The 21,706-nt window shown below is 36.1% G+C and overlaps 1 protein-coding gene across 1 annotated transcript in view; it reads right to left on the minus strand.

Annotated features, from left to right (window-relative positions):
- Positions 1-16,861, minus strand: part of CSRNP3 (cysteine and serine rich nuclear protein 3) — a 70,931-nt gene extending 54,070 nt beyond the window's left edge. Inside the window, exon 1 of the mRNA XM_029225646.1 lies at positions 16,684-16,861. Within this exon, the coding sequence (XP_029081479.1) occupies positions 16,684-16,831 (148 nt within the window). The 5' untranslated portion in view covers positions 16,832-16,861. The remainder of the gene's footprint in view (positions 1-16,683) is intronic.
- Between the last annotated feature and the right edge of the window lie 4,845 nt (positions 16,862-21,706).

Here is a 21,706-nt window from a genome sequence, read left to right on the forward strand (position 1 = left end):
CACTGGGGTGCATGAGTCTTTTTGAATTATGGTTTTCTCAGGGTATATGCCCAGTAGTGGGATTGCTGGGTCATATTGTAGCTCTATTTTTAGTTTTTTAAGGAAACTCCATACTGTTCTCCAGAGTGGCTGTATCAATTTACATTCCCACCAACAGTGCAAGAGGGTTCCCTTTTTTCCACACCTTCTCCAGCATTTACTGTTTGTAGACTTTTTGATGATGGCCCTTCTGACTGGTGTAAGGAGATACCTCATAGTAGTTTTGATTTGCATTTCTCTAATAATTAGTGGTGTTGAGCATCTTTTCATGTGCCTCTTGGCCATCTGTATGTCTTCCTTGGAGAAATGTCTATTTAGGTATTCTGTCAATTTTTCGATTGGGTTGTTTATTTGATATTGAGCTGCATGATCCGTTTGTATATTTTGGAGATTAATCCCTTGTCAGTTGCTTTGTTTGCAAATATTTTCTCCCATTCTGAGGGTTGTCTTTTCATCTTGTCTATGGTTTCCTTTGCTGTGCAAAAGCTTTTAAGTTTAATTAGGTCCCATTTGTTTATTTTTCTTTTTATTTTCATTACTCTGGGAGGTGGGTCAAAAAAGATCTTGCTGTGATTTATGTCAAAGAGTGTTCTTCCTATGTTTTCCTCTAAGAGTTTTACACTATCCAGTCTTAAATTTAGGTCTTTAATCCACTTTGAGTTTATTTTCATGTATGGAGTTAGGGAGTGTTCTAATTTCATTCTTTTACATGTAGCTGTTCAGTTTTCCCAGCACCACTTATTGAAGAGACTGTCTTTTCTCCATTGTACATTCTTGCCTCCTTTGTCATAGATTAGGTGACCATATGTGTGTAGGTTTATCTCTGGGCTTTTATCTTGTTCCATTGAACTATATTTTCATTTTTGTGCCAGTACCATACTGTCTTGACTACTGCAGCTTTGTAGTATAGTCTGAAGTCAGGGAGCCTGATTCCTCCAGCTCTATTTTTCTGTCTCAAGATTGCTTTGGCTATTCAGGGTCTTTTGTGTTTCCATACAAATTAAAACATGCCATGGTAATTTGATAGGGATTGCACTGAATCTGTAGATTACTTTGCGTAGTATAGTCATTTTCAAAATATTGATTCTTCCAATCCAAGAACATGGTATATCTCTCCATCTGTTGTGTCATCTTTGGTTTCTTTCATCAGTATCTTATAGTTTTCTCAGTACAGGTCTTTTGCCTCCTTAGGTAGGTCTATTCCTAGGTATTTTATTCTTTTTGTTGCAATGGTAAATGGGATTGTTTCCTTAGTTTCTCTTTCTGATCTTTTGTTGTTAGTGTATAGGAATGCAAGAGATTTCTGTGCATTAATTTAGTATCCTGAAACCTTACCAAATTCATTGATTAACTCTAGTAGTTTTCTGGTGGCATCTTTAGGATTTTCTATGTATAGTATCATGTCATCTGCAAACAGTGACAGTTTTACTTCTTTTCCAATTTAGATCCCTTTTATTTCTTTTTCTTCTCTAACTGCCATGGCTAGGACTTCCAAAACTATGTTGAATAATAGCGGTGAGAGTGGACATCCTTGTCTTGTTCCTGATCTTAGAGGAAATGCTTTCAGTTTTTCACCATTGAGAATGATGTTTGCTGTGGGTTTGTCATATATGGCCTTTATTATGTTGAGGTAGGTTCCCTCTATGCCCACTTTCTGGAGAGTTTTTATCATAAATGGGTGTTGAATTTTTGTCAAAAGCTTTTTCTGCATCTATTGAGATGATCATATGGGGTTTTTTTTTGTTTTGTTTTGCGGTACACGGGCCTCTCACCGTTGTGGCCTCTCCTGTTGCGGAGCACAGGCTCCGGACGCGCAGGCTCAGCAGCCATGGCTCACGGGCCTAGCCGCTCCGTGGCATGTGGGATCTTTCCGGACCAGGACACAAACCCGTGTCCCGGGCATCAGCAGGCGGACTCTCAAACACAGCACCACCAGGGAAGCCCGATCATATGGTTTTTAAAAGATAAGTTCTATCATTGTTTTTGACACTTTCTTGATTTTGCCAGCAGCTATGAGGTACACTATGGGGGGAAAATCACATGTGGCCCCAACCAACTAACTCACCAAGAAGCACTCTTTACTCCCTAGGCTCACTCCTAATGTAATGAAATATTTTGTGGTAGCAAAAAGGGTCAGTTGTAATCTTCAGATTGTGTGAATCTGACTTGAAAGGAGTTTAGGTAAGTAGAAAAAAAATACCTCGTAATTTTTCACTTCACAACTCAGTAAGTGGAAAATTAGGACACAGAAGAGGGGATTTTCCTACAATCCCTCATCTACTCTGCATTCTTTTAGGAATAATTTTAGGTAAAATTATAAATTAGAAGAGCTTCAGCTCTAGTTCTCTTTTTGTTGCTCTTTTGCTTGATTTCATTGGAGCTCTTCTTTAATTCATATATGTAGAACACTACTGGGGCCCCACAAACCTTCTCTTAGAAACCAAGTCACTCACTATGCTGGTTGTGATTGACAGCTTTATGGCTTTAAAGCCCTGATATTAACCATCCCCAAAGAAAGAATGTGAAGGGTGGGTCTAAATGAAAAGGAATGTGTTCCTAACATATTACAGCACTTTTGAACAGCCTCCCAAACTCATACCACATAAATAACAACATTCATAAGGATAATCCACCATAATCCTACTGTATACTTCTTTTTCCACTTCTAATACATTACCAAATCATTCTTTAAGCCCAACTCAAAATTTGGGTCTCCTAATAAACCTTTTATAATTAACCTCAGAGCATTTCCCATCCCTGTGAAGGCTATTATTTCTAGCACTCCATAATCCTTCCACATATATAATTTTCTCTGCATGGGCTGTAGACAGGGCAAAGAGGTGAATGGATAGCAAACATGTCCTGATGCTGGCTTCACAATTATATGAAATGGTGTAATCTGTGTAAATGTCAATTCGTTTAGTTCTTGGTTCATAGTGTCTTTCTGCTGCTATTGCCCCTAAATAACAAAGGTGCCTAACTTTGTGAATTTCAGGGTCCAATTAAATGAAAGAGCTGTTTGGGTGTTGTTAGTAAATATTCGCTAACACTGATGACAATGAGAGCTATGTTAATAAGATAACACACTTCAATTTCCAAGAGGGGGAAAAAGACACTCTTAGTTTTTCAAGCATCTGCTTAAAGATAGCATAGCAAATGACCTATCACCACTGTGCTGAAAACTCACAGATGGAACATTTTTGTTGGTATATCATATGTGACTATGATCTGTGTACAAAGATCTTTGAGCACCACACACTTTGAACTCTGTTTTTCTGTTGCTGTGGAACATTTTCGTTTATTTGTCCTCTAGCCCATTTCTGTAGCATTGGAGAATAGACAGTGTAGCTATATGATCAGAATTGGGGGTAGCCTGTGTCAGCGGAGGAGAAGGAAGCTGATGCAGTTGTCAGTCTGGAATTGTGCCTGATATTCACACTCAAATTCTAACTGAGCTAACTGACCACAAATCAGACAAAAGCTTACAGCATAAAAAGACCTGAAATGGTTGAGAAACATAAAAGAAAAGCCGGATTATTATTATTTTTTATATTTAAATATCTATAAATTATCGCCCAAATTATTTTTTCATTTTAGTGTAATGAGTGGCTTTCCCCTCTATTTCTTACAGTTTTAAGAATTTGTAATGAGCCAATATTTATGAAAATTAACAAAATACCATTTTCTCAGTTAAGAAACACTAAAATTTTATACTCAGGGCATTCAAAAGGATAAAGGAAAAGTGCAAAATAATTTTTAAATGCACAAAACACTGCTGGGTTTAACAATAATCATAGAGCTAACGAAGTAGTTAACTGGCTCTCCATAAAAATACATTTATTTATATAAAGAATGCATAGCCCATGATTTACAAATAATAAAATATAAATATTCTTTATTGTAATTCTATTTAATCAATTGATACTCACAGAATCAATTATTAATTGACTTTTGCCTAATTTTTGTATCTATCACCAACTTCTGGTTGCAATTGATAGATGAGTGTAGTTAGATATGAATACTGATTGATATTTTCATTTAAGTAAATGGGTAAAAGGAAAAAAAATATCAAAAACATGTTGAAACTTCACTCATTCATCAATGACATGAATGACTTCTCTCCTAAGTAGAATAATAATTTTTGATGACTAGAAGAATATTCACGTTTTTGTGCTATTCACAATGTAAAAGGTACAGAAATGATATAATTTTAATTTGCATTTTCACATTTTTTCCATCGCTCTTCCATTGCACAATCTACAAAACAATAAATGGATAGCCCTGATGTGTGGTATTTGCCAATTTCTGTGGAGTAAATAACTCCACCATGGCTGGCAAGTAAATATAATTTTATTTCAATATAATATTTATGGGAATAACTCAAAGTACAAAATAAACATACAAGCAAAAGCAAAACAGCTCTTATGATAACCATCAAAATAGTGTAAAACAGTATTGGTAGAATTTCACTGTTTTGATGATTATGGTGACATTTTTAAGATTATTTAAAAATCAAAATGGAGTAACTATGATTCGGGCATCCAAAATGGAGTCGGGTTACCATTGTAGATGTGGTTTCAGACACATTCCTGCATCACTGAGAACTTGAATTTTCTCTAAACTGTATCAAACTGAAGGACACCACCAGCCATTTTCAAAACAATATCTGCTAGCAGCTGCTAGCTGCAACCTTGTAGTTTCAAAGTCCCACCTCCACCTTTGCAACTATGTAATCATTTCAGACCCCAAACAAATCCTTGCTTAACAAGCACCCTTAGTTCTTGCCAGCTCCAGTCCTAATTATTGACAAACAACTTATGGAACCTTGTAGTTTTTTTTGTCGTTGTAAGCCTTCCCCATTTTGTAGTCCTAGCAAACACAATTCAAGTGCTTCTTAAATCTGTTGTCTCCCAGGCTGCAGTCTTAACAAACCCCAAACAAATTCCCCTTTATTTCAATCAGGTCTCCGTTTCTGAAAATTTGGTTACTGTTACAAGCAATATTTTCACCCATATGTCCTCAAAACTTTGGACAAATGAATGCAGCTTATATAATACTCTGACATATACTCCTTTACACATGCATAGTTCTATTATTCAAGAATTCTAAGGTAATTGATTTTGCTACTCTATACAAAACACAAATTTGAAAATTGGAGAACTAAATGATTACCAAGAATAACCACAAAAATAATATTTAAAAAATCTTTGCATGTGGCAAATTTGTATTTAATATTTTGGCAAGCATCTTGTGGTTTTTTAAGCATTACACAGACAATATAAAGGTAGTCTTTATTAAAAGCAAGGGCATATATGATAAATTATAAATGTTTTTACTTTTTAGGCAATACTAATAAAAGCTGTACAATGAAGACTTTCTTGAATTAATGATTTTATTTTATACTTAGAAAATTAAATCACACCTACATAGATTTCTGCAAGGGTTAAATTCAAGCCTAGATTAAGAAGCAAATCAGAGAAGAAAAAGATTTCATTGAGCAGGTCCTTTGAGACTTCCATAGAAAGGGAAAGGTGCATGGTTAAGAGTGGAGGCACTGGAAGGAAGCTGGCCAGGGTCTGAATGTGGTTCTGCCACTTATTAAAAACAGGACCCTGAGGGCTTCCCTGGTGGTGCAGTGGTTGAGAGTCCGCCTGCCGATGCAGGGGACACGGGTTCGTGCCCCGGTCCCAGAAGATCCCACATGCCGTGGAGCGGCTGGGCCCGTGAGCCATGGCCACTGATCCTGTGCGTCCGGAGCCTGTGCTCCGCAACGGGAGAGGCCACAACAGTGAGAGGCCTGCGTACCGCAAAAAAACAAAACAAACAAACAAAAAAAAACAACAACAAAAAAAACCAGGACCCTGAAAAAAGTCACTAACCTTCTCTGAGTTCCAGTTCCTTCATGTGAAAAATTAGGATTAAAAGTAATAGGCATTAACTGTATAAATGCATGTAAAGTATAGCAGTAAACATCATTTTTTTAAATCTCACATTTCTTTTACCATTTGAAAGGAAACCCACCCTTCTTGCCAGGTTGCAATGGACTCTGTCTCTTAACTGGAAACTTTAAGAGATGCTAACTGGAACAGTAGCAATTGGTTTTTTAATACACATTCTTATTTATTACTTGTTTGCTGTCTGTGCTGCGGGCCTGAGCCAAGCACACGCCTCTACCCTATGATGCTTTTCCTGCTTACTACCCTTTTCCTTTCCTAATCCCATATTCTGAGTATATAAGTACACATTTTCAGTGCAATCGACTGCATTATCTTCTTTCTCCCTCCCTTCCTCTCCCCTCCTTCCTTCCCTCTCTGACTTTTAAGCCTCAAGTTACTATCCATTTCTTCTAGTAAATTGTCCTTGATAAATGTTATAGAAAATTTTCCAGAAATACCTGTGCCAACACTTATTTCTCTGTCCTGGTATTTACACAAAAGTCACACTCTCTTGATGTTCTGATGGTATCTAGAATTCAGGAGAATAAGTCCAAAAGACATCAAACACCTGCTGTGACTATTTCCCATAAATCCTATCCTAGAGTGCACTCATAAAAGCTCTCACGTTTCCATTAAGATGGTCTACAAGAGAGCTCTGCAAATGGCTGATGCTAATGAGATCATAGATATTTTTAAAGCCTCATGTGGTCAATCAAAGGGGAGGCAGCTGACAAGACACCCTCTTCTCTGCAGCTCCGAAGCACTTCCTGCGGGGAAGTGGGCCTGGCTGGGAGGTGCCACAATGCCCAGCCTTACACCCTCAGTCATAACAATGTCAGCAACTCTTCTTCCCTGTTCCTTTTACTCTAAAAAGAAAATGTCATTCAGAAAAAGACTAAGTGCTTCAGCTTCAGAAAAACCTAAGAGGACAAAATTCTGACTATCTGCCCTGCAATTTAAACACAAAGGAAAGAGTTAGTCAGCCAATACAGCTTATTTACTTTGAACCCAACCCATGTAATATTTACTGAGTGTCTCTCATTTGAAATGGAATCTATGTGCTATTTTATTAATTAGCAGTAGATTATACTATATTTCCTAAACAGTTAGGAGATGTTTTCAGAAGTCTGAGAAGTGATGCTCGAATGAGAAAGACTGCTAATGCTGTTTTCAACAATAATTACAGGAAACAATATGATATAATAATACAGAAGTACAGGTTCCAGAGGCACACTGACATAAAGACTAAAAGCTGGCCCCACTACATATTAGCTTTGTGATTCTGGGCAGCTACTTAAAATCAGCATCAGACGCTTCATAGGTTATGCTAATTAAGATAATAACGCACATAAAATGTAAGTGCAGTCCCTCGCACTGAGTGTTTAATGAAAGTTCAATAAGTGGCAGCTAGTACTGCTATGACTATTATTCTGAACCCTTATGACTTTTTAGGGCTAATGCCAGCAAGAGTGGAGAATATACTTTGGAAATTCTTACTTCCATAGCTGTTGTGTTGAATCTCATGATATCCTCTGAATAATGTTCCAATGCCTAGGCCAGGAGTAGCAAACAGGTAGTTAGTAAACTGAATACAACCTCAAGAAGAATTTCATTGGATTAGACAGGTTTATTGTTATTATTGTTACCATTAAGTCTAATTCCTTTTAGGGAGGTATACTCTAGATCCGCCATACCTTCATGTCATACACCTGGATGCTTTCTCACAGTTCTATGACTTGCCTGGTTCTGAAGATATTTGGATTTGCATCTCTAATCTATATCTTTTCCAGACTTTTCTCCCAGCCTACCAAAACCACAGCTATCATATGTCTCCTTTCCTCTGGAGAGTTATTCTCTGCATAGGTAGTTTTCCAAAATAACTGTTAATAAAATTTGTGTTGTCCCTCATTGGAACCATTATCATCATCATAGCTAACGCTTCTTGGGCACTTACTAAATATCAAGTACAATGTAAAGCATTTTGCCTATATCGCCCATTTAAGCCACCATTAAACTTATAATGTAGATACTAGTTTTTATTGGTATTTATAGATGAGGAAACTAAACATCAGAGATACTACCTTACTTGCCCCTGAGTAGACAATCTTTGGTGAGAATATAAGCAATTTGAGTATAGACATTACATTTTTAACTACTAGATAGACTACATAGGCCACCTATATGTGGAATTTTTTTTTTTTTTTTGCGGTACGCGGGCCTCTCACTGCCATGGCCTCTCCTGTTGCGGAGCACAGGCTCCGTGCCCATGGCTCACGGGCCCAGCCACTCCGTGGCACGTGGGATCTTCCCGGACCGGGGCACGAACCCGCGTCCCCTGCATTGGCAGGCGGACTCTCAACCACTGTGCCACCAGGGAAGCCCTGTGGATTTCAATAGACATTCCAAAGGAATCATCCCAAAGCGATTACATTAATGGTGGGAATTCCAATTATGTGGTAGAAGATATTTTAGGACAGAAAAGCTTCTTAAAGTATACTGCCTAAATGCCTGTACATTCTGTTGACAAGTAGGGTTGACCCTATCAATATTAAAACACAATTAGCACATAAATGAGACAAATTTAGTTTTATAAATAACATTCCATGGCTTCAAATGACTATGCATTTTAAACATATTCCAGATAAATCATTCCTTCCAATGCATCATTCTTTTGCAGCTTTCTTTAGAAATTTTTAGTTAGAATATTCCTTTGTGGTAAGGAGATGTTCCGGAGTGTTCACTTATACATCTCAGATAAAGACAGCTTTGAAGATAATTTTTAAAATCATAAGTACATGAATATTCTATTTATTCTCCAACATTTCACTGTCAACAAAACAACATACACAACTCCTTATTCCAACCATCATTACTTAATTTTACTCAGTCCTTATGAAACTGTCTTTTTTACAGTTCTAATGTACTATTCTTTGAGTGCATTATCTGTTTAATCAAGACAGCCCAAAATGTCATCAATTAAAATAACCCACATGATTGTCTTCTTTTTGGGGGGTGGAACCTACAAACTAAAAGCACCAGATGGAATATTCTATTGGACTTGTATATAGGTACACTAATAGTACACAAGCATAAACACTGAAAACACAAAGATGTCCTCAAATACAATACTATAAATAACTCAAGCAAAAAAGACTACCAGAGGCATATTATATTTGGAGGGAAAAAGGATTATCTGAATCTTATGCAATTTAAAATACCTTAAAATCAATCTATTTTCACATTTTTCAAATGAAAAAACATGATATAATCACGGTCAGAGCTACTTGTAACAGAACTAAAACTAGATTGAGGCTCTTCTGGCTCCTTGGTTGTGGCTTTTTCAGTTACAACAAATTGAAGGAATTTGCAGTAGAGTCTCATTCTCACAAATTCACCTGATGCACTAGGGAAAGCAAAATCATAGTAAACCTAAATATTTTTCTTTTACAATAGCTCCCACACACAAGCAGCTACTTCACTGATAAATAAAGAAACAATGTTCTATATTAACACCATAGAAGAGGCAAAAATGTTATGTGGGATTTACTGTATATACACTATAACAGTGTATAGTGTTAATATTTTGCATACTTATTTTAGATTGCTCCTTTTAAAATATAAGTGAAAGTGAGAAAGTACAGCTAAAGCAGCCACCACCCCTTCTTATATCCTTTCTCTCTAGAGGAACCAATCCCCACATTGTTGTGTATCAGCCCTTCCTATGTATATTTTTACTTCCGTAAAATAGAGTGTTGTCTGTGTGTTTTAATTATGTAAGTACTGTCTTATTTGCAACTTGTGTATTTCACTCAACAGTATATATATATATATATATATATATATACACACACACACACGTACGTTGTATACATATATATAAACCTGACTCTTCAGTTCAATCTGTTATCCAATATTTATTAAGTGCCTACTAGATACTAGGCATACAAAGACTGAGTTCCTGCCTTTGATGAGCTTACACTCATTCCTTTAAAACTCATTTTGACGGCTCTGCTTAAAGGTAGAATGTAAGGACATGCAGATAAGGACAAATAGGAAGGTAGCATTCACAGTGAAGGCAAGGTGATCTGTTGAATATGAGGTAGGAGGTGGAGGGACTTGATGAGTCTGATGAACACTCTGCTCTTTGAGATAGAAAAGAAAATGACCGTGGGCACCTTAGGAGGATGTTTTGTGGCAGTAACAGGCAGCTGAGTTTGAAAACATACAGTTTCGTCATTTTCTCCAAAACTTCCTTAAAGTGTTTGGATGTTTTGATTAAAAAGGAAATAAGGAGTGAAGGATATGGGAGGAAAATGGTTGAGTCCAAGACTCCAAAAAAAAAAAAAAAAAAAAGCTGAAATAATGGAGCGAATGTAAAGGGTGGAGTGGAAAGATATGTAAAGACAAGACGTGGGTGTTACGTTGGGGGAAAACAGGATGAGGTAAAAAAAATGGGTAGGGGGAGAAAGGAAGTGGAAGGAAAACAGGTTATGGTCTGAGTTTGGAACACTGAAATTTGATATTTCGGTGATAGAGCTGTACTAGTTTATAGAACTATCCTGGGTGAAGCTGTGGACGTAAGCAGCTATATGGAGTGGTGGTAAAGGACGTGAATGGAATGGAAGACTCCAGAATAGAGGTGGTCAAGGAAACATGAGGCTAATGGTTCAATGAGCCATCACATGGCTACTGACATCATGGCTTGGTGGGCAAAACTGAGATGGAAAGAAGTTAGAAAACCATTGCCAAAGGTTTTGTATGTTGGTGAAATACCGGGAGATTCAGGCAAAGAGGATGAGTATCATGAGAGATGTGGTAAAGTGTTCATGGAGAAAGAAATGTTTGATATGAGCCTTGTAGCAGGTACATAACTTTAGAGTTAGAGATTGAGAGGCAGAGTAGAAGACATTTCAACCTGAAAGATGGTCTAAGTAAGGTCAGAGGAGGCAGCAACGGTTGACTATTTCTGATTTATCATACTGGATCTCTCAGATCTCTCAGATGAAATGATCTGAAAATAATTCCACTGTATCAGACAATGGCTTTTATAGTACATTCAAGTGAGTATTTTCCAAATGGACCACTAACTCGTACCTATTTCCTCCACTCGTAATTGTGCCAACTACTTAAACTCCCACGTTTCCACTAAACTAAACTTAATACTTAATGACTCAACTGGTCCATGTCTGGTGTTCAGATAGGGACATGACCTAGTATAATAGATCTGCAACTGGTTCCAGGTCTGATCTCACAAGGCCAGGCTATTTGGTTCTTTTCCAACATAAGGAGCTGCAGAGTCAGAGTCTGGAGATGTCTTAATTTAATAGCTCATCAGAGGTGCCTTGACCTACGCTGCTTATCTTTTCCCACTTGGTGTCTGCTCTAACTTAAGATGCTATTTTGATCCTTGTTCTTAGAACCATATTATTACAGGGTAGTAAGGAGCTTTTGAGGGTCATGTGGTCCTAAGTCGTGCTCAAAGACTTCCCTAAAATTTCTATGTTCAGTTTCTGCCTTAACACTCCTCCATTGTTTGAAAAATCACTGATCTAGGGATAGATTGCTATGTTTGTCTTTGCTATAGTAAGTTCTCAAATTAATACCACAATGCTGAGTAGACATGATCTGTCACTGTATCTCTGAGTTGTATTTATTACTTGTAGTCTACCATTTTGACATGTCTGAAAGCACCTACCACAGAGACTGTAACATAAGATACACTATATTTGTCAAAACTGAATCTAGATTTTCAATGCATTTTAACTGCTCGGTAAAGAGAATAGATATGTTTCGGTCATACTTCCACTACAAAGTTTCATGTCAAGATCTGATTTCTTTTGATTTTTTGTCTCTAATCCCACTATGAAATGTGCAGTCATTGTGAGGGAAATGACATTGGAGGAAGACTGTGACTTGGATGCACATGGCAGCGTATTTATGCCTGTTTATTCAGAGAGAAAAGAGAGGGAAGTAAGAAAGAAAGGAAGGAAGGAGGGAGGAAAACATTAAAATCTCAGCCATTGGATAAATTAATAATATATCTCTGAATGTTAATTTCTACTTTTATAAAATGGGTACAATAATGGCTCCTAATCACACAACAACTTTAGGATATCAAATGAACCCAAGAATGTGAAAGTGTAAATTAGAAAACTCTTATCCCTATATAAGACATACACTACCTGTTTTCATGTGCAATTTAGAATACCTATCATTTTGCCTTTTGATATTTCCACTTCCTAAATACTATATATTTATCTGTAGAAACACTCTGTTTCAGGAAAAATGTGTTCCTTTCATCATACAGCTTCTCATTACTCGTGTGAAGCGCCAGGAACCTTGAGAGGGCAGAAAAAAAAAATCATTCCAGCTTCTCTGTAGCTCTCCTTTTGACAGCACTCAAGTACAGGCTGATTGGCTATAGAGCCACAGGGATTTGATGAAACAAAGTGTTCCACAGCAATACAGAATCCAGCTACTTCTATCTCATGGGAAGTATAAGATATGACCTTGGTTCATTGCTGGTAAGTATGCTAGTTGCCTAGCAAAACTCAAAAGTCCAAGGTAAAAGCCATATGCCTTTACTGATTTAATATCATAATGTGATGTGCTGCAAGCTGAATAGCTTATAGAAAGCTTAGAATAGATGGAATTTTCTACTACCATAGCTGCTGTCTTGTACCACACAGTTTTATCAATTCCTATATTTGCAATGATAACAAAATGTTATGTTATACAATATGTTAATGCTTATAAAGCACTGAGTGCATCTGACATTTTAAACTTGAAAGATGAGCTCATGATGAGTGAGATTTAAATAACTGTATCTTAAAAGATCTCAGTGTGAAGCTAAATTTGGTTTCCTAATACTATACAAATTTGATAGTCATCAAAAATCCTTTTTTACTCTAAGGTAACTACTTTTTTTCTTGAAAGTAGAAAAGTATATTAAAGAAATAAGATTCATCAATAACAATATTTCTAAAAATGTATGTTCATAGATTCATATGCAGATAAGATCACTGTACTTTAGCTGAAAAAATAAATAAAACATTTTATAAAAATCTGTGCATCAATTTGGGGCTAGCAAATAATCTGAAATACATTTATAGAAACAAGAAATCTTTTAAACTATTTCTTTTACATTGGTTAACATGTTCAGATCTTTTATACAGCAAATATTTGAGGGAGAATTTTTTATTTTTGGGGTTTTTTTCTCTCACTTTTTCTTTTTTTCCTTCTCCATAATGTGAATATGGTGAACTAAACAGACTATTAAATCAAAAAGGCACTTTTTATTAAATCAATCATTTAATTATCTTTAAAAATCATGAAAAATCTCCACCAGATTTCATTTAATACAAAGTTAAATCAGCAACTTCATAAACTAACCATTGCCAACTACCACTGATAATAAATGATGAGTTGAAAATTTCAATAAATTCTTGGGCATCACAAAATATTTCTATTTTCTTCAACAGGAAAAATAACATCTGTTGGACATAACTCATAAAAACCCTTTACTAGTTAGCTGAAGTATTGCATGATTTAGCTGATCATGCCATTTGCTTACATAAACACAATCAGAACTACAGTTATCATTTTAGTTTAAATTTAAAATTGCTTTGTTGTGGGATGTATAAATATTAACTGAAATAAAAATTAATAAATATGAAAATTAATCTATCATTCTAATACTTCAACAAATCAAATCGTTTTCAGTTTTTAAAGCACCTTACCATTCTTTGACATTATGATACAGAGACTTTCCCTGACAGTGTAGGTAAAATTTTGTGTTCTGCTTTTCTTAACATTATCTCCTGTCTTCATACCTATCATGTAAATTAATTAATTGTATAAGCTACCATAACTTAATGCATCATTTCCCCACTCTTAGACATGTTACCTTCCTCTTCCCTGCCCCAGTTCCCATTTTTTGTTATTTCCCTCAAGAACCAACATTTTCAGTTATGCACTTTTCCCCATGTTTTTGATGTTTCCCCCTTCAGATAAATTCTCTGAAGTACAGACTTATAGATATGAATATCATTATGGCTCTTATATTTCCAAAGTGCTAAACAGACACTTTTATAAATTTCATTGCCATCAAAAGCAATATGGATGTATGCAAAATTTGTACTGCGACCTCCACCAGCACTTAGGTATTAGTATTTTCTGTTGAAGGGAGGAACACTAATTTCAAGGAGATGAAATTTCCATGATTTCATACTAATGAAATCTCATTAGTATTATTTTAATCTGTGTTATTACTACTGGTGTTAAATGCTTCAAAATATTTGCTAATCATATTTCCTATCATGTAGATTATGTTTGGGGGTGTGTATCTTAATTTATATAAAAATTTATGTGTTTTTTTATTCGCTATTCAGACAGTAATGCTTTACCATATTAACTGTAAATATTTTTTTTCCAATATAGATTATTTTACTTTGGGATTTTTGGGGATCAGGTATGTTTAATATTTTTATATAAATATGTTAAGTGTTTTGCAATGTAACTTTTTTATGTTACTTCAACTCTCAGATAACAATCCTACCAAATATGAAACTTCCCCTGTGATTTGATTTTTAAAAATATTTGTCTACTTAATCCATCTGAAATGTATTTTGGCAATGTTGTGAGATGTGTTATCTAAATTTTTCTTTTTCAAACTCTAATACCAAAACCATTTACTAAATACTCCTTTTCCCATTGTTTTATAATGCCCTATTCATATACATTTATGTGTGTATATAATTCTTATCTATACTATGTTGAGATTTTCTCTATTTTCCTAGATCTAACATGGTACCGAAAATGTTAAACTATATAATTTTCTACTATTATTTGATATCTGGAGTGGCTTTTCAACATTTATGGCTTCTTTTAAAAAATATCCCCTTATTCTCATTAGCTTATTTTTCCAAATGGATTTTTATTATTCCATCACCTTCTAAGAAAATCCAGTTGAGGGTTTTATTGAGATTATCCTTTTATATTCATAAATTAATGTGGAAAGCTTTAACAGATTTACTTTTATAAACGTTTACCAGAAACATAACCTGTCTCTTCATTAATTCCAGTATTCTTTTCTAACTCACAATAAATCACATTTTAAAGATATGTCCAATATTACATAACTAAAGGGCAGAGTGAGATAATGGAAAAGGTGAAGGCTATGGGGTGGAACACATAAATATATGGACATATATATATGTGTGTGTGTATGTGTGTATATATGTATGTCTAGGCTTTAATCCTGTGTGATCTTGGGCAAGATGTTTAGCCTCTTTGATCCTCAGTCATTTCCTTCGTAAACTGAAAGTAATGGTACTTCCAGGATTGCTATAAAGAATAGGAATGATGTATATAAAACTACTGAATCACAGCATGTACCCAGTAAATGTTAGCTATGAGAATAATTTTTAATATAACATGTGCTTAGTACTTGACATTTTATAAAGTTTCTTCATATGTATTATCTCACTTGCTCTTTGATCTTCACAGAACCCTGTCAGATGATGATGTTGTTGCTATTATCACTGTTAATATTAAGGCCAAAGAGGTAAACATATATCTTCTTTTGAATCAAAACACAAGCTCATTTCACATCATAATGATATATGTAAATGTATTTGAAGATCACCTACATCACACAATAACCTTGTCCCTGAATATTTGATGACTTTTTCCTGTTATAATAAGTGTAGTTGCCCTTTCATTATATTTTCTATTAATTTTGCTTGCTTAAAGGAAGGCTGTCGATTTTGTATGTTTGTTTCATGTTCAATAGTTTTACTGAGTTCCTTATTACCTCTTAAAAATATGGTTAATTCTCTTGGTTTTCTACGTTGTCACATTTCCAAAATAAATTTTATGTTATGGAATCACATATTAATAAAATCAGCTACTTAACTGAAAAATAAACAAACTAAGACTAGTTATCTATCATGATATCATGATATATTAAAATCTTCCTGTTGTAAATATAAATTCAAGATTATTTAGCTATTAATAGTCAGTTTCCTTTAGCCTGTAGATTGTATTTCCTTACAAAATCTTCCTGTCAGTCCTTCAAACCTCACCTTGTCTGACAGGAAGGAGTGATGTTACAGTGTGGCAGAAAAAGGAAAAAGAGAAAGCATACACCTTTTTTTTCTTTGTGGGCTTTAAATATTATTCTTAAGGATAAGAGAATAAAGGGATGAGTGGAAAAGAGGTATAAACTGCACTCGCACACTTGGGAGAGTTTTGCTGCTTTTTCATTTCTTAACGCATGGTTGGCTATGCTCTTTCCCACTGAACCTAGAACTTCCACTGCCAAATACACCCTCCCCACTTTTTTTTTTCCTCCTAGAATATCATTTCAGCTATGGGAGGATACATATTTTTGTGCCTGGACTTGTCCTTCCCCATCTACTGTTGGAGTAGGGTGCTTCCCTTGAAAAGTAATAATAATAAAATGTCATTTTTTCCATCGAATCAGTTGGTTAACACTATCAAATAATCCACTCCCAAAAGCATTCTAAATAAAGGAACCCACTGATGCCTCAGAAATATTTCATTTTTACTTAATCATGTTTTGTTTTTAGCTCAACTGTAAAAACAAAAACAAACTAGTAATAAAAGTTAAAAAATGACCAAGATGATACAATTATTTTCACTGTAGAAGCAGACAATCAGTTTCAGGTATAGTTTCCATACTCACGGGGAAAATGATTAGAAGTGGATGGATTGACACTGTCCCCACTGTCAGCACTTTCACTGCTGGAAACTTCATCATCTGATTCCCGCACAGAGGAGCAGGGGGAGGAGCCGTCAACTTCTTCAAACTTCCTCTTTAAAATTCCACTCATCGCTGCAGCGCTGTCACATGTACCTGTAGCAGGAACGGGAGCAACGAAGCATTGAAATATCTGACCGCTGGATGTGCAGCCAAGGTCTCCGGAGTCATTTTTATGTGGCTTTTTATACATGAGCTGAGCTTTCCCTTGAAAGGATCACTAAGCAGTTTTTAAAACAACATTTTCAAATTAACAAAAATTAAATTAAATATGAGCATTTGACCATTTGCTTACCAAAATGTATCAACTTTTTTAGACATAGTTCATTTTAATGCAATACCTTTATTCCTTTTTGTTGGCAAATTGAGAAAATCCACCTAAGTCCATAAAATTCTGTATCGAAAACAAACGCCAATGTTCCCCAAAGTCCTAAATGATTGCTGGAAGGAACACATGTAAATATGCAAAAACTTTGTACCCAAGTTTTAAAATGTAAGAAACCTAATTAGCTGAGCACTATATGAAATCAGATCTAAATTTTAGGTAGTTTCCATTGAAATATTACAATAAGGTGAAGTATGTCCCTATGACACCTGGTTGCTGAAGCTGTTGCTACTGTTTCGGAAACCTCCTAAGGCTAGTTAGTTGGGACGTAGCACTAGTTGGGTGGGAAGAGTGAGGTGTGGGGAGTGGGTACGGTTTCTCCTAAATCCTTTCTCTAGGATGAATGGGTTTTCCCCTTTCCTTGAGCTGCCCTTTCTCTACCTTCCCCATTTACCTTGACATATACATAGTCAGCTGAAGGGCATAAACTTTCCTTGCAGTGTAAGAATATTTTCAGGAATAACTTATATATAAATTAGCTTAGATATATGTGATGGTCTTACATTGTTAAATTAATTTAACTTAGCTGAAAGTATTGCTAAATTGATTCCATGCATTCTATCTTCCATCTCATTATGTCAGCTGATTTTAACTCTCTTTTGAGTTTTTAGTTACATTATCTAGGCACTGCCCTCAGAAATCTCTGTAATAACCCCTTCTCTGTGCAGATCACAGAGCAGGCAGCCTGACCAGATCCCCTTAGCTGGGCGAGTTTTCCAAATTTTAATTCAGTAGTTTTCAAGGTCGGCTACTGGGATTAGCAGCATAAGCATCACCTGGGAGGGAAAGGCAAATTCTCTCTCTTTTTTTTTTTTTTTTTTGCAGGCTCAGTGGCCATGGCTCACGGGCCCAGCCGCTCCACAGCATGTGGGATCTTCCCAGACCGGGGCACAAACCCGTGTCCCCTGCATCGACAGGCGGACTCTCAACGACTGTGCCACCAGGGAAGCCCCTAAATGCAAATTCTCAAGCCTCGTTCCAGATCTACTGAATCAGAAACTTCCAGAGGGTAGGGCCTAGGACTCTGCTTTATGAAGCCCTCCAGGTGATTCTGATACATCCTCAAATTGGAGGGCCATTTGTCTAATTTCTAGTCTGTTCTCCAGTAGCTCCTTCCTTGGACTTTTCCTTCCTTGTACTTTTCCTGCCTTGGATGTGTCCACACACCAGCCCTAGAGAGTTATATAACCCAGCACTCAATTCCTAGTCAAAATATTCTTGGTCCGTCACTGGTGTGAATTCTATAAGTACAGTATTAGATGTCTCTTAAGTATCATTAATTTCAACTTACTCTACTCATCTATTCACGTGTTTAGTAACTGGTAGGCATATGCTTGCCTCCTTGTGTGGAGTAGGGGATACAAAAAGGAGTAGAATGTGTTACCTGCTCCCAAGGAGCAAGCATCCACTATGCTGGGCTGCATGGAATTGAGAATATCCTGCAAATTCATGTTCTACTGCCTTGTTTTACTAATTTATGCCTTTTTCACGACTTATATTAACAATAGAGATAACTGATAGCAATAAGAAGATACTACACTGTCTATTGTTTTGAGAATAAAATCTCTACTCTGACTGATTTTACCACTATTCAGATTAGCTTATTATTTTCTCCATCTTAAAGAGTGTGAAATGCATAAGATGTTCATGCATATCTGAGAGGGTGGAGAGAAAAACAGATATTTTAAGTAAAGTTCCTGAAAGAAAAGTAGGACAGGATATAAATTTTAAAATTGTTCACTTCAAACAAGATGCAAAGTAATTCATGAGGGAGAGACACCAAGACAAAATAATACAAAAAGGAAATCCATGTTTAAAAAGTACATTTTTATAATAAGATATTGCAATGGGAACAGTTAAAAACCATGTCCTTAAGCTCTACTTTCCCATCTGATCTCCCCCAGCTTCCTTAAGAAAGGCAGATTTCTCAAGGATACCCAACAGGCCCAAAGGAAACTATATTCAAACATGGCAAAATGTGGTACGTGGTACTCTTCTCTTCCTTTCTCACCTCCTCAAGCACGAGAGGGGAAATTTTTGGAGGAATGATGAGGGAATTCAAAAGTCTCTTTTCCCTTTGTTATTACATTTGTACTGGCAAGACTTGAAGCAATGGAGTTGAAGGTTGGCTGTAATTTCTGTCTACATCTTTGAGACTGAAAGAGCCTGAGCTATTCCCAGGTCAAAGGGACAAAGGAACTGACTGTTTAAGGTGGGATTAGTATCTATGCTGGAAATTAAACATTCAAATAATTACAAGTGGGCATAACTTTAACTTATACCCATGAAACTGGTTAAGTGCTAAATTGCTTGTGCAGCAACCAAGCGTAACACCCGTCTAGTTTCACAGCCTTTAAAAAACATTGTGAGCATAACAAGATGTCATAACGAATTATGAGGGCCAAATGACCTATTGCTTACAAGTATATAAACCTTGATCAAGACCTAATAGTGGAATGGTAATGGGAGCATGTGGTTTTCGCCTACAGCATCTATACTAGCTCACTAGGAAAGAAAAGAATACAAGAATTTAGGAAAAAAAAATAAAAATAAAAGAAAGAAAAAAAAAAGAAAAACAAAGAGATCCTTAAACAAATACTAAAAAAAAAAAAAGAATTTAGGGAAAAGACCCTGTTAATAAAGGAGTTGTATATACTTGGTTTGCTTGTACCCTGTATTGGTTCTCTCAGAATTTGAGGACGACAATAGGTGGCTAGCTAGGTATAGATGCAAGTGAGCAGAATCAATGCTTGTCCTGTGGCTGCCATAGCTCCTTAAATAGTCATTTAATAATATATTTTTGTTCCCAAAGACGAGGCATAATTAAACTTGGTAGGTATGAAGCCAGTGAAAAAGTGGTCAACATTTCAAGTTGGCAAACAGCATCAAAGCTCAAAGAACAGAAGATAAACCTGAACAGGCATTAATTTACTCTAAATATGATAAGCTGAGAATCTAAGTCTCGTCATCAGCCATTTAAATACAGCTACCATTTTCCAATTCAAGAAACACATGTTAGTCAAGGGTATCACCATTTCTCATTTGGACTAGGACAGCCACATCCTAATTATTCTCTCCCATGCACTACTGTTTGCTTTCAATGGGTTTTCCGGGTTGAAGGAACAATGATAAATTTAAATTGCAAATGTGATCATGTTCAGCAGCTTAAAACTCTTAAGTGGCTTTGGATTACCTTAGGATAAAGTTCAAAATCCTCAAAATGGTTTATAAAGTCCTTAACAATATACTCTGGCTAACTCTGGCTAACTTCATCTTCTTTTTGAGCCATTGGCCTTTTCGCCAATATTTCAGCGCTAATAATAACTCAGTTTCTCTAACCTGCTTTTTCTCTCTGGACTCTAAGCCTTTTGATGTATGCATGATTCTTTCCAATCTACTTTTTGATTTCTTTTCCCACAGCACTTATCACCTCCTAAATCCATATTATTTATTTATGTATTTTTAGGTTTATTAATTATTTTTTTTTGTGGTACGCGGGCCTCTCACTGCTGGAAGATACCAGGGCAGGGATCTCTGTACTGATGTTCCAAGGGTCTAGAACAATGCTTTATATCTAATAGAGGCTCAATAAATATTTGTTTGATGAGTGAATGAAACCCTTCTATTTCCATACTTTAATTATTTTGTCAGTGTCTATTTTCTCTGATAGACTAAAAGCTCCAAAAGCAGAATCATGTACATCTCATTCACCACTCTATCTCTCCTATCAAAATATCTGGCATATTTGATTAGATGAGAATTAAAATGAGATGAAATTGACCTCAAAGCGTCATATAATTTTTTTTTTTTTTGCTTGCAAGCAACCCAAAAGCCAATTCTAGCTAACTTAAGCACAAAGACATCTGTTGGAAAAATACTGAACTAGTTCATGCAATCTAAGATAGAGCTGAAATGAAAAATTGAGGAACTGCAGGAATAAGGACAGCTTCTGGGATTATGGTTGTAGAAATTCCATGATCCTTTTTTTTAGAGCACCACAGTTACCAGGTTTAAGCCCAACAACTTCTATGTCTCACAGTTCAAGTTTAATGCTCCAAAGCATGAGCAACCTTTTAGCCCATTTTGGGTCAGGTGTCAGCCCTGCGACCATTCGACTACGTGGCCAGTAGACAAGGAGCCAGCCAATTAGCTATCACCTCAGAGAACCTCACTCAGAGGCTTCAATAAGTTCAATTGCATTTCAAAGCCAATATTCTTTCCTTGTCTAACACTGATTTATCTAATTTTTTCACTTATTAATATAGTCCATTGTTGGGGAAGCTAGTAAAGTAGTCTTGTTCAGGCTTCAGAGGTGGCACCAGGCCTCTCTGACTGGATAATGATGCTAAAGCTGACTGCATGCCTAACTGCTGAGCTACACCCAGGCCAGAATCAATAATAAACCCCTAGATAAGATAGAGCGTAAGTCATGGGACTTCTTTCACCTTGAGGGTCTGGCCAGCCCCTGGGGATCAAGAACATTCCAAAACTTATGAGTTAAGACCAAGGCATTTATGACAACAACCAGAGCTGCAAACTTGCAACTAGGCTGATTGTTAGCAG

Source organism: Monodon monoceros, unplaced genomic scaffold (genome assembly GCF_005190385.1).
Source record: "Monodon monoceros isolate NGI ecotype Baffin Bay Population unplaced genomic scaffold, NGI_Narwhal_1 Super_Scaffold_16, whole genome shotgun sequence".
In the NCBI taxonomy this organism is placed as follows: Eukaryota; Metazoa; Chordata; class Mammalia; order Artiodactyla; family Monodontidae; genus Monodon; species Monodon monoceros.